General features: G+C 39.0%; 2 protein-coding genes across 5 annotated transcripts in view; one reads left to right on the forward strand and one right to left on the reverse strand.

Moving 5' to 3' along the window:
- The window catches only part of LOC107742295 (tumor necrosis factor ligand superfamily member 10-like), an 18,470-nt gene extending 14,733 nt beyond the window's left edge, over positions 1-3,737 (forward strand). For both annotated transcript variants that reach the window (XM_016555211.1, XM_016555212.1), the window contains one exon: positions 3,023-3,737. In XM_016555211.1, coding sequence (XP_016410697.1) covers positions 3,023-3,477 — 455 coding nt within the window. In that variant the 3' untranslated portion in view covers positions 3,478-3,737. The remainder of the gene's footprint in view (positions 1-3,022) is intronic.
- The window catches only part of LOC107742294 (H(+)/Cl(-) exchange transporter 5-like), a 33,278-nt gene that overhangs the window by 332 nt on the left and 18,275 nt on the right, over positions 1-14,671 (reverse strand). For 2 of the 3 annotated variants that reach the window (XM_016555208.1, XM_016555210.1), the window contains exon 13: positions 11,880-13,839. In XM_016555208.1, the coding sequence (XP_016410694.1) occupies positions 13,749-13,839 (91 nt within the window). In that variant the 3' untranslated portion in view covers positions 11,880-13,748. Of the gene's footprint in view, positions 1-11,879; positions 13,840-14,671 lie in introns of those variants that run through there. The other variant, XM_016555209.1, reaches the window with a different exon arrangement.

Below are 14,671 nucleotides of genomic sequence, written 5' to 3' on the forward strand. Positions count from 1 at the left end.
ATATATATATATATATATATGTATATACAGTACCAGCTGAAACTTTCGACATACCCATCTATTCTTTATTTTTACTATTTTCCACATTTTATCATCGACACTGATAAATTTTGCATAAATACATTTTAAAAAATTAATGAAAAATTAAAAACTGTTATTTATTAAATAAAATAAATTAAATTTAGTCTAAAAAATAATTTGTCAACTTGAGCATATAACCGTAAAGCTTATTTTTTTATCATTTAAATCAGTCTTCAAGCTCTTAAAAATGCTCTGCATTTTTCTTGTGTTCATTGTTCTTTTAGTATCTATATTATAGTATTTATTAATATTTTGAATTAGCTTTTATTTTTATATTTTCAGTTTTAATTAATAATGTTTTAGTAATTTTGTTTTGTGTTTAAAATCATGTTTATTAGCTTTGTTTTTTATATTTCGATTTCATTTATTTCAGTTTTAGCCATTTTAGTACTTATAAGACCTTATTTTATTTCAGTTAGTTGCTAAGGCCAAGTTTTTCCATGTAATATTTAGATTAAAGCTTTAGAACAAAAAGTCTTTAATCTCATAATAAACACATTTTAGTCTGCAATACACTACATGACTTTTGGCCAAATTTTTTCCTGATTTGCAGTCTAGACTAGTCGACGCTAGTTGCTGAAAGTCAGAGCCAGTCTGCAGATTTCTGTCATTTAGCACACAATGCCCAGTTTTTCTCTGTAACCATTTACAAAGTTGCAAGTGTATGATGTCTAGTGTTTTAAAATCTGTTCAGATTTTAAAAGTCATGTACTGTATTCCAGCCAGTACTGTAGTAGTACCATACATGCACATGCTTTATGTGCCTTTCATGTATAAGACCTATCCATCCATCCATCCATCCATCCCTCCATCCTGCCAGGCAGAGGCAGAGCTTCCCTATGTCAAAAAAGCCTGGCACACAGCTGCAAAGAAGAAGCTGATTATATAACAGCTTGAAATTGTTTAGTTATTTAGCTACAGTATAATAATATCACTAAATATCCCCAAATCTTGTCTGTTGCTTTGAAGTTCTAATATAGCTACTTGGATCAAAGACCTATTTACTGCATGCGTGCCAGAAAAAAAAAAGAGATTTATTCAGTCACGCATCCCAGAAGGAAATGAAACCAAGTCAAACCAGCTTTGTTTCTGAAGCACGAGTCGCAAGTCTGACCGCTAAACTGCAAGGGAGTGATTTTATTTTTTACACGTGCATGCATTATGCACTAACCTTTCAGCACGCTACTTGATGATGGATCACATATACACACTATGAAAACTGCACGTCGTTACCTTCAAAAAGCTGAAACAGATTAATCCACGAGAACATCTACTGTATATTAACCGCTGTGATAGCGGTGGGCTTTCCTACACATCTGTACTTCATGTGTGTATCTCTCTTTATCAACGTTTGTCAGAAGAACGGCCCTTTTAAAACTTTTTGAAGCAGTAAATCAAAGAGCAGGTCTAGCATGTTATTGATCTTCTTTGAGGAATGTGGCTCATTGTGTTTGAGGAACACGCCACCTGCTCCTCCATGTGTTCTACACCTCCCTTCCTCTACAGTCTTCCTCTGTTTTTCGATTTTTCACTCTGTTCGTGATTTCCTCTTCTGCGCAGCCATACCTTCCTGTTCTGATCTCTCCTGTACTCTTAAGACAATCCACCAATCTTTCATTCCTCCCTTTTACCTTATGAATTATGTGTCTTGCCTTAATCGGCACCTGCTCCTTGTCTTGGAACCTCCATTCTTTTTTCTTCCCTTTTACTACAGTTTTTTTTTTTTTGGGGGGGGGGGTGGCTATTCCTTTAAATCATATTTTTATAGTCATTTTAGGGTTTTAGTGTCTATGGGTATGTTATACTGGCAACAAAGTTGTAAAACGGGATATAAATTTATAACTTTTTCTGGATATACAGAAATTCTGGATATTTTTGCAGTAACATTACTTAATGCTAACTTAAAGTTAATCTTTAAAACGCTAATAATCTTATAATACTGTTAAATGTAATCTTTAGCAAATCTCAAAATTAATATTCATTTTTCCTACTGTACGTTTATACTGTTGTGATATCTAAATTCACTTTTAGCATTTAAAAATGATTTATGTTAGATTTTATTGATTTATTGGTAACACTTTACTTAAAGCCTGTATAATGCATTATAAAATTAGTTTTAATGCATTAATTATGCCTGGTAATGCACCTTATAATGCATATCATTAATAGTTGTAACCACAGTTAATACATTATAGCACTTATCAATTCATTGTTACACAATGCATTTTAAATTCAGTTATAATTATTTACAGCAAGATATAGTGTATTACAATGCACATTATGAATCATTCTAATGCTGTATACCCTTTAATAACCCTTTATAATGCATTATACATAAAGGCTTTAAGTAAAGTGTTACGGATTAATTTTTTTATTAATTTATACAAAATATTATTGAATTTTTATATGTCAGTAATTTATCATTTAAAACATGAATAATTATCAGCTTATTGTAGCTTATAAGTCATAATTAACATTTGCAAGTCATCAATTAAAAATCCAGCCACTTGCAATGAATGAAAGTCCTGCCCTACATTTTTATTTTAGTATCTATATACTATTATTTGTTAATATTTTGAACGAGCTTTTATTTTTATATTTTCAGTTTTTTTTTATTAAAATTTGCTAAATTGTTAGTAATTTCATGTGCTTTTGTCATTTTTATTAGTTTTTTATATTTCTATTTAGTTCTATATTTTTATTTAGTTGAATTTATTTTATTTCTGTTTTAGTAGTTTTAGTACTTAAACTAAACCGAATAACTGAAATAAAATAAGGTTAAGTTGTGGTTAACAATAACAACACAGGTTAATAGCTAGTTAATAGTGGTTGGGTTAAATGTCAAAATGTTTCACTCAAAAATGCATACTTTACAGAAGTAAAATGAGTTGGGAATGGAGTTTCGTGCTAACCTACAATCCAACTTCTTCCTTTTTCTCAGGTGGCACTCAATACTTCACCCCTCAACCAGACCTGCACCAGTCCTGCCACCACCCTGTACGTTCCTGGGCCAACCAGAGCTTCGGCGCCCATCTGCACAACATGACGCTGGCCAACGGACGCCTTCGCGTACCCCAGGACGGCCGCTACTACCTGTACTCCCAGGTGTACTTCCGCTACCCCTCTCCCAGTGAGGGCGATCAGAACAGCGTAAGCCACCAGCTGGTTCAGTGCATCTATAAGAAAACCTCCTACCTGAGGCCAATTCAGCTGCTGAAGGGAGTGGGGACCAAATGTTGGGCTCCAGACGCAGAATACGCACTTCACTCGGTGTACCAGGGCGGCCTGTTTGAGCTGCGAGCAGGCGATGAGATCTTCGTGTCCGTCTCGTCTCCCACAATGGTGTACGGCGAGGACTCTTCTAGCTACTTCGGAGCTTTCCGTCTGGACCTGTAAGAACATATCAGAGGAGCTAAAACCGGGACTACATTACCCATTGGGTGGATCGTTTCGGGGCTGTGACCCAAAGACTTCATCGTTCAACTTTCCTTTCTTTAAGACTCTTGAATATGTGAAGGATGTGTGAATGAGAGACATTTCGGACAAGGCTGTTTCTCATTAAAAACAGAGGAATGTATGTATATTTTTACATTTCACATCAAAGATGTGAATCTTTGAAACGGTAGCAAAACAGGAGAGACGAACACTCACACAAAGCGAATCTGTGCCAATGGTGTATAGGGTTCGACGTGTGAACTCCACTCGCGGAATATTTGTGTACGGCGGATCTAAAACAGTTTTAAAAACAGAGATATGAGAAGAGAATGATGACAGCGGGAATGTGGAGGAAAGAAAGATGAGAGGGCAAGTATGCAGCTCTACCAGCCTCAAAGGAGCATCTTGGCAGGTTGCGGGACTGCGGAATTCTCCCCGTCCCGTCAGACCAGCGGAGCAACATGCCCGGACAAGAAAAAGACCTAAAACGTTCACATAAACACAGAGGAATTCAGCTTGTTGCATAGATTGCATTTAAGAACACCCATTCTATTGAGTATTTATGGCTTCCGCGCATACAAAACACAGCGATAAGATAAAACGCATACGTTTTGTCTCAGATACAAATAATTTTTACAAGTCTCCCTCTGCCGTCTGGTCCGGGGTGCAGGAGGAAGTGCTGTCAGGGAGACACGTGCTTCCCGGCTCACGTGGTGCTGGCCATATGAAAGGTTAAATAAACACTACGCTATACGGTTTGTTGAAATGTCGCACGTATATGATGCTTTGTTTTTGCTGCACACACATACAAAAACACACTCCAAGTGCCCTCAAAAACACTTTTTGACAAGTGGCGCTTCTTAGTTGTACATCCATCTCTTTCTCTATGTGGTTGGTTGGTTGGTTGGTTCAACCTGTGTATATAATTGTATTTAATTCCGAAACACAACGTTTGGAAATGAATGTAATGTTGTCCCATGAAAATCCCACAAAATGAGCCTCCCGCTGTAAACGTAAACGCCGTGACGTTCTCCAAATGAGACGGCGCTGTGAAGCTCAATACAAGCCTGTTTTTTTCGGAGGGAAAACTGTTTGAAGGAGGAGAGGGTGGGGGTGATTACTTTCCACTGTAAATGATCAAGTGCTGTCACAATGGTGTTTCTGAGAGCGAGCACAAACACTCGCTTGGGTTTCATTGTAAACCACGAGCATGTTTTCTTCTCTCTGGACTCTGCCCCGGTTTTTACTGATAAAGTCAGTGAGCTAAAGGGCCCCTGCCAAGACAGTGCCTTAAATCACATTATACAGCAAGAGCGAGGGAGCCAAGACTCTTTGTGGCATTTAGCTACGGACATGTTAGTTATACCACATATTACAAAACTTAATTCCGTCTGACTCTTATCTGCAATTTGTCTGGATTAAGAAACTTGTATGTTGATTTAATCCAGAAGGGGAGAACAAGTTATTCTTCAGCAGGTTAATACTTGTGCCGCAATGCCAAAATTTCCTCACACAGGGTGCTTTTTTATGTCTAAGGGAATGTGATGTCAGATACCACTAGGTTTTGTGTGTAAAAGTGCCTTTGGGTTGTGGTTTTGCACTGATCTGAGACCACCACCACCAATCTAAACTCTAACTTTTACCATGTTAAGGGAGGTTCAAAGTATGTTTTAGATCAGTGTTGAAGTCATACATGACCTCATCAATTACACATCATTAACCGCATTGTTTTGCAGCCCAGTGAGAACTCGTACGTCGTCCGCTTAGCGAAAACATGAGCATTTTGTCATTTTCTCACCCTAATGTCGTTTCAAACCTGTATGACTTTCTGTCTTCTGTGGAACACGAAAGAAATATTTAGAAAAATGTTTCAGTGTGGTTCTTTTTGTTCATACAATGAAAGCCAATGGGGTCCAAAACAACACCAGAGTGTGCACATGTGTATACAAGTTGAAATATGTACAACATGGGGGTCGTAGTGGGGTGAGGGGTGGCCTGGAAAGAGAAATATGGCTAAATTCCAGGATCTAGACGGATTACAGCAGGACTTGCCCTCTGAACCACAAAAGAACCACAATGAGAACACAGAAGACAAATGTATGTTAGGTGCGTCTATACGCGAGTGTGTGTTTATTAATTAAATGCTTGACTGGTTTCTGAATCAGTGGATGTGACTGTTTGCATACTTTAAAAAGCTTTGCGGAGATTTTACGGGACTGCTGTGAAAAACTTGAGTGGGACAGAACGCAGTGAAATCCAGTGAGCAACATGAACTGTCAGTTGAAACAAAAGGACTATTGTGTTTCCTTTTCCAATGAGAGTTTTTTTTTTGTTTTTTTTTTGGGGATTGTTAAATTCTCTGGCCACCAATCTGTGGGACTGTTGTTTACCAATGTTGCGTCTCCATCTTGGTAAGAATGTACTGATATCTCTCACACTCTCCCTCTTTATTGTATAATTTTACAATGTCTGACCTGTGTCCTTAAAGCATAAGTTCGAGGTGTCATTTTCAACAATTAAAGTGCCTTTTTATGAATCATGGGTCATAGTTTGATCATTTAATTGCTAGCTTGTGCATTTTTGCCCATGCCAATAACTTCCATCATGAATTATACGGCATTTCTTTTCCTTATTTTGCCAAACTTGCACACACAATACCACAGCTAACACACATGGTGCCCTTACACAAAAGATGTTTTCACACACAAAAAATGTTTGTTTTTCTGTCATGGCAGGGTCTTTTTTATTGGTTTATTCTTTTTTTTTTTTCGCTATTTTTTTCTTCTTTATAAAATAAAATCTGAATATACATACATATAAGATTTTAATTTTAAAAATAATTTAATAAATTACTTTTAATACTTAAGCAAGGATGCATTTAATTGATCAAAAGTGACAGTAAAGACATTTATAATGTTACAAAAAATTATTTCAAATAAACGTTTTCAATATTGATGATAATGATACATGTTTCTTGAACTTGATTTATGGTTTATGAAGAATCATGCGACACTGAAGGCTGGAGTAATGGCTGCTGAAAATTCAGCTTTGCCATCACAGGAATAAGTGACATTTTAAAAGATATTAAGTAGATCTATGTTCTTAGTGAGTGTCTCAGAAACAAACAATTATTAACAAATAAAAACAAACAATAATTTATATATTTTACTTATGAATAGGACATGATCTGAAAAGTTGGGGTTTGCATTAAAGGGGTCATATGATGCGATTTCATTTTTTCCTTTCTCTTTAGAGTGTTACAAGCTCTTGGTGCATAAAGAAGATCTGTAAAGTTGCAAAGACTAAAGTCTCAAATCCAAAGAGATATTCTTTATAAAAGTTAAGAGTTAGCCACACCTACCTAAAACGGCTCGTTCGAACACGCCCCCACATATCTACCTCACTAAGTGGGAAGATTTGCATAACGCCGCCCAAATATTCACGCAAAGAAAGAAGGCGTAACTTAAAAATATTTGGCTGCACAACTGTTGATAATTCTAATAATAAATCAGCATATTAGAATGATTTCTGAAGATCATCGTCGCTCCGGCCGGGACACGGCATCAACAGTATGTGAGGGGCGTAACATTTCCGTCACATGCTTGATGTATTCGGCCAATCACAACGCACTGGATAGTTGGCCAATCAGAGCACACCTCGCTTTTCAGACCGATTAGTTTTGTAAAAATCGACGCGTTTCAGAAGGCGGGGCATAGAGGAGAAACAATAATGTACAGTATGTGGAAAATAATGTGTTTTTTTAACTTTAAACCGCATAAACACATTTCATTACACCAAATACACAAAATAATGTTCTTTTTAGCAGCATCATATGACCCCTTTAAAGTGCCCCTATTATGGCATTTCCAATATTGCCTTTCACGCAGTGTGTAATGTAGCTGTATGTGAATGTAAACGATCTGCAAAGTTGTAAAGCTGAAAGTGCACGATAAATAACGTTATTGTCTCCTAAAATAAGAATGGACTCTGAACAGCTGAAACAAGTCGTTATAATTCGAATCCCACTTCCGTGACGACTACACGTCGCGGGGTAATACATTTGCATAATGCGCACCTATGTTCTACGTTGGCCGGCTGCGAACAACTTGACCCCGCCCACAAACACTTCATTCTACTGACGACTGCTTCTCTAATCTCGGGGAGTTCAACGCGGGATTCACAAAATGCTTGCTGTTGAAAGATGAATCAGTGTCCTGTTTATATGGACCAGTTGCTCCACTGAATCACAACCTGCAAGTATGATAAATAATAGATGTTTATATTTTCTATAGAAGCGTTTCTTTGACCTTGCATGCATGTAATCCCATTGTAGGAGACTCCCAAAACAATATTAGGAACCGTAAAAATGGCATAATAGGGGCACTTTAAAACCTTATCGGCACATCTCAAGTATATTACTTACATAATGCTCACCAAGCAGTCATAACTAATTTGCTAAAAATCAGCTAAGTGGATGCAAACTATATTAGGATCGTCACTAACTCACTGTGCGTTAGTTTAATAAACCACTTTACCAGTTGACCATTGCAACCAGCTGCCAAATATTTCTGTCATTTTACATGGGCAGCCACAATTTTTTCTTTACACTAAGGCCAAGATCAACAAAGCTCTTAGAATACATTGCCAGATATATAATGACTTCTAGTTTGCGCCCCTGCTTATGAAGCATATTCACTATCGGGACCGTCCCTAAAGGGATATTTTGTCAGATAAAAAACCCACATACACTCAGATCCAAGTGTAAGATCACTCCCCAGCTCTCTGTTCTCATAAGTCTTCCAGACAACCAGCTATGAGTCACCATCATTCTCACTTCTGCTTGGGGTCCCAATGTCTCACCATCACAAAAACAAAGCACACTCACAGGCCACACACACACTTACACACCATTTGACTCACTCAGCGTTGACCACACACCAGTCTATTCACTTTTAGATGTGGCCACACACACACACGGTCAGAAACACACACACTGAGCACCCAGACTGCACAAATATACCCTCACTCACAACAACTCAAACACTTCATCACACATTCCCCTCGCCAGCGCTCCCTAGCAATCCGTCACTCATATGTGTCATCGTTAAAGCTTTTCTGCCATTCATTAAGACCACCAAGCATTCCTATTCACAAACCCAACCTTGTCCTCCCCAATTCCCAGAATCCACCAGAACACTCCGGAATGTCACAGGAATCGCATGCAGACGCTGTCCGAATCGCTCAACATCTCCGCACACACACAGAGGATTCACTTATCTCATTCGTTTGTGCAGGGCCTGGAAAGAGTAAACACAAATAAACAAATAGGACAGTTGGCACGGTGGAGAGCAGCGGCGGGATCATCTCCCTTCTGTGAGACAATGAAGCTCCGCAATCGTCCCTCAGGCCCACATCCGTCTCCTCTCCTGTCTGAGACACAGAAATTAGGCCAGTTTGTCACTTAGACACAAGCAAACTAGATTTTGACATTTTCTAAAATCAATCGCATGCTTTTTTTTTTTCTCCCAAAACATTTTGGTAGTGTGTAGTGTATTTTGCATAGGCATTTACCTCAACTAAACAGCGGTTTACACAGGTGTTTGCTCAAGCAAAACTCCTTTGCACAACGCCATGGTGTTGTTATTTGGTTACCAAGATGTTCTAAGTGGTTGCCATGTAGTTGCTAAATAGTTTTAGGTGGTTACTAGATAGGTGATTACTGGCCCAAGCCAAAATAACTTTGTGTGTGTGTGTGTGTGTGTGTGAAGATAGCTCCTATAGAAGAGTATTATTTTAGTATCATTTCTACACTATAATAGTACTTATTAATATTTTAAAAATTGATTTTTGTTTTTTTGTTTTAATTTTAAGTTAATTTATATTTTAGTAATATTGTCATGTGCTGTCATTTTGATTAGCTTTTTAATTTTTCTTTTTAATTTTATTTGTATTGGATTTTTTCCCCCTAGTTTGGTTATTATAGTACTTGTACGAAAATTTGAAATGTTGCCTTTTTCAGCCTTTAACTGAAAGAAATAAAATGAGTTTAAGTTGAACTTTTTCATCTAATATTTATATTTTATTTCAATTAATGTAACAAACTGATATAGTTGTTGCAAAAAAAAAACAAAAAAAAAAAACTAAGTTTTAGATAAAGGTTAAAATAAGACCAAATAAAAGAAAAGATTTAAAATAAAAAGTAATGTGATATATTGGTGCAAATGTAAGATGTTAAGTCACAGCTGCAGTTCTCTCACATTTCAAGATATAGTATCAGATTTGGAGAAACATAAGGCTGAAATTGTTAGATATAAAGTTGCAATTACCTTTTTTATACTCACTCAGATGCAGAAACGGCTTCCATGTGTTCCCCATCTCAAAGCATTAATGGTGCAGGATAGGTAATGTGCTGAAGTTTAATACTTGAGGTTAGAAGGTTAGAACAAACTGTAAAGTACATAATAGCGATGCTTGTTTTAACAAACGCTACAAGCAAAATGAACCTGAACTAAATAATTGTAAGAGTGTGTTTTGTTCAAAGATCCATGTAAAATTCTTCTCTAAATCATCTGTGGACAACTTTCAAACAAAAAGACACTTGAGACACATTATTGCACACTGTTGCTACTTTAAGAAGCATTTGTGCTTTTTCAAAAGACAATATTGCTAATACAGTTACAAAGTAATAGTTATTAAAACATCGGCCTTCAAAAGGTGTGAGAAAGTCAAGAGTTCAGAAGCAATATCAAATAAGACGCGCCCCACAATCCTGTGGTGTTTCAAGAGACCCTCAGCAATTTCCTTGAAATACCACATTTAACACGAACCAGCGTGGGTCTGTTTCTACAACCACCAGAGCAATTTGGGATTCGAGGGAATAAAAATGCTCATATTTGGAATTTGGAATTTTAATGTCCTGGAGTCTTTGATTATGCAAGATAAACCAAAAACTTAAAGCCACACCGATTCTTTATATATCTGAAGCATAAACACATACCTTTTGACCTCAGGATGAATGCAGTCTGCATGGAATGCATCATTCAGATTTATTCAGATGGACAAAAGTTCATTTGAGAACATGATATAAATCACAGTCATGTACAAATACTGCAATAGAAAACACTTGTGCAAATAAATACATATTAAAGTTAACATCTCTAATCAATAAAACAGACAACAGGTACTTCATCTAATTTCTTTTCCTTCCAAGCAATTTGGTAATAACCGTATTGCCGTTTTGGCGAGAAAAATCACAGGTTTCTTTAGATATACATTGTAAACATGACGCCTGTAAAAGCAGTTTACTCAGGTTTAACATTTGTCTTCGGCCCTAAACAGGCTGTTTGCATAGAAAAAGGCAAGTACACGCCAACTAAACAGCTGTTTACTTGCTGCTTCCGGAGTTGAAAAGTTAGAAGAAGCCTATGTTCCTTAGATAAGAACATAGGAGGTCTGTGGCGCGTCCTGTTTTACATTACAACATTTCATTTGGTCCTGGTCCTGGCCCGGCTCCTTCTGCGCCAATCGAGTGTTGGGTTACAGCGCAAAAAGAGGCTCAGCACCCACCCGGATTGCAGGAATGAGTGGAAGTCCTTCGTGCCAAGTCTCTCCAATAACCCCCCGTGTGACACAGAAGGGACCTTTGTGAAACGATCCCTCCACTGACCAGTGAACACGGTTTAATTAACCTTTTCTCCTCTCCCTCCTCCCATATTCCCATGTTTTCCTAGGAGGGCCAAAGAGAAAAGCATAATCTCTCCTTCCAACACCCTTACGGCCCCCCGCACAAATACTCACACATACACGCACCTTTTCTTTCAGTAATCAGAGTGCAAGAATTTATTTTTTTCCCCCCACTCTATTATAACAGTTCAGAATCGCCCGTTGTTTAAGGACTGGACCGGAAATGGTCTTTCTAAGAGTGGAAGGCGGTCGGGGCTGCGTGACGGTGCTTGAGGGAAGCGGTCGGGGGACATCCTGGCGACCGGGAGCCCAGACGAGCAGGAGCGAATGGGAACAATAGCCCTCCACCACCTCCCTGCCCCTAATCCAACTCCCGGGAATTACAGCGAGTAGGGAAAGAGAGCGTTTAGAACAGGCATGAAAAGAATCAAATGCCTTTAATAGGTCATAAACAACCCAAATGCCAATGCAGGGGGGGGAAACATGCACTGGACTGGAGGGTGGAGGTTTTAAAATGCGTAGAGACAAAAAGTCAAGCAAGTATGCCAAGGAAGGGGACTACAGTACTAGTTTAGCCCTTTCATTACAGGGAGGATCTTGTTATGTCATGATTGGGTCCTCACGGACAAACAAGGGAGTTGCCTGGAGATGCTTCGCTGAGGTTGTCTGAGGAAATCCAACTCCCGGGAATTACGGCGAGCAGGGAAAGAGAGCGCTTAGAACAGGCATGAAAAGAATCAAATGCCTTTAATTGGTCATAAACAACCCAAATGCCAATGCAGGGGGGGTGGAACAGGAGGGGGGAGGTTTTAAAACGCGCAGAGACAAAAAGTCAAACAAGTATGCCAAGGAAAGGGACTACAGTATGCGTTTAGCCCTTTCATTACAGGGAGGATCTCGTTATGTCATGATCGGATCCTCGCGGACAAACAAGGGAGTTGCCTGGAGATGCTTCGCTGAGGTTGTCTGAGGACGACATGAGAACATGAGAAAGACAGCAAGGGTGATGGACGGAGGAATGGATTCGCATCTCCAAAGACAGCATGGAGGGGCCCAGGTGCTCAATATGAGCATAAAGATGTTGGGGGAATGTAAAGAGTCCCAAAGGTAGAGCATGCCGCAACACACCCAGCAAGCGAACCGGGCCAAGAATCAATCAGATGGCGCACAATGTCCAGAATGAACAGTCTGTGAGATAGTGCCTCCTGGTGGTGCCAAGCAGGAACTGCAGTTTGGGAAGCTGAGTGGAAATTGGTTGTTTGGCAGCCACTACAGACTTTTTGGAAAACATATGCCACTGGTAAGACCAAATAGCTTGTTGTAATAGCAGAACGACAGAGGGAGAACCAGGGCACTTCAACATAACTATTGAAGGCTTAGTTCAAACAAAAACCCTCATTTTGATCCAAAACTGTATGACTTTTTATTCTTCTGCAGAACACAAAAGAACAGACTTTGAAGAATGTTGGTAACCAAGCAGTTGTACTTGCTATCGGTTTTCATCGTATCAACAAAAAACCCACTAAGACGCTCTCAAAAGGTCTTGTTTTATGTTTCACAGAAGAAAAGAGAGTCATACAGGTTTGGAATGTCAAAATGGTGAGTAAATTACAGTATTTCTGGATGAGCCATTCCTTTAAGGCCTTATAAAAATCAACACTGGCTTCTGTCCGGTTGAAGTCGAATGCACATATAAACTTTTCAAAAGTGGCATGTTATCTTCAAAGCCTCCTTCTCAAAGAGTGAGAAACAGAGGAACGGCACTACTGAGGGAGTTTTGCTAGTATGTATAAATGAGAAAGAGTAAGTGCATCTGTGTGACTTCAACATGATACACCAAATCTCATTGCACTTCTACAAAAGGTGGCACATCTTCCCACAGGGATCGCTCGACACACACGCAGGTTCTGACAAGACACCCTTAACGCACGTTTCCCAGATCATCTCAGGAATGTTCTCACCCTTCTGAAGTTCCTTTCGAGGTCAAACGTCACTCCAGGGATGGAAACCCTGCTAAAAAATAGCTTAAACTACTATTAGATTGTTGGCTGGCTTAAAACAGTCTCAGTCAGTTAGTCACCCATTCAGATAAATGCCCAAACCCAGCAACCCAGATCAGCCTGGGAGACTAGCAACCATCTGAAGCTAGTTCAAGCTACTTTTTAAGTAGAATAAAGCACCATAAATGAAAAAAAAAAAGTGCAAAAAGAAGTCGTTGATCCCCATATTTGTAGGTAGGAAAAAGCATTTGGTCCACATACAGCAAGTCCTTATGGCAACTATTCAGATCAGGCCTGATATGAGGTTCACAGGTGTGAGAGGACAGCATTTTTTTGTCTCTGTAGCCTCCGGAAAGGCTAAACAGCTCCTGTCTGAACAGGTCCAGTGGTGGAAAAGCGAAAAGCTGCCTTAGGCCACTCTCACACCACTGTATAATAGCAGTACCTCAGCGACACACACAGTCCTACCACCACCATCATCATAATCGCAGGATGATTCAGCCCTCTGTCTGTGTGTGTGCAGGAGTGTCCATTCAGTCTTGAGAGTCTTCAGTTGAAGAGGATTGAATCCGGGTCTCTGTTGGCCATCTGCGCCATGTGTTTAAGAATGTCCTTTTTAGTGATGATTCCCAGCAAACGCCTGAAAAGAGAGGGAGAAAAAGGATTCTTGTTTTTAATTAATACAAATCACTGAGCTGTCAAGTCACACAAATCAAACAGACAATTATTGAACAGATGGTCCTTGTTAGCATATGCAAGAGAGAGACTATGTTTGCATAAAAGTTCAAGGCCACATGTTCAAAGTGTGCGTGTGTGTTTCCAGTCTTCTTGCTTTTTATATTATGTCATTTCCTTTTATTGTCCTAGATAGACTTGAAGGGTGGATCACAGGAATCCGAGAAAGACCAACAGCCACGTTGATCCGCTCAACATCGGGACCTGATTAAAACACACACTTTAAAAGGCAAAACAACTCTAGCAAGAATCAGCTTCAGCTGTTTTGAACAAATATGGTAGGGAGCGCTCTTATAAGAAAGGACATTTGTGGAAACAAAAAAAACCCAGAAACTCAAAATGGACTTTTATAAGCATAAATGCCCTCATCTCAGAAGTGCTGAGATTGTTTTATTTAAATCACTGGATATTTGCAGTGTATTTCTCAGGTCAATTTATTTGTATTGCACTCTTCACAATGCAGACTGTTTCAAAGTAGCTAGTGAGCACGCCAATGGCAAGAGTGCAGAGGAAAAACTCTCCAAGATGTTTACGTAGTTGTGGATGCAGAAGAAATTTTGGGAGGAACAAAGACTCAGATGAGAAAGCCCTCCTGCTTGGGCTGGCGCATATTTAAACAAAGTTTAACGAACAGTCTAACTGCAAATTGGAGACAACAGCTCTGTTCTTAAACCTAGTGAGCTAACTTTTGACACTGCAACATGAATAGCCCTCAAGGCAGTATTCGAACTGAGGTT

The sequence above is a fragment of the Sinocyclocheilus rhinocerous genome, unplaced genomic scaffold (assembly GCF_001515625.1).
Source record: "Sinocyclocheilus rhinocerous isolate Xijiao unplaced genomic scaffold, SAMN03320098_v1.1 scaffold75, whole genome shotgun sequence".
In the NCBI taxonomy this organism is placed as follows: domain Eukaryota; kingdom Metazoa; phylum Chordata; class Actinopteri; order Cypriniformes; family Cyprinidae; genus Sinocyclocheilus; species Sinocyclocheilus rhinocerous.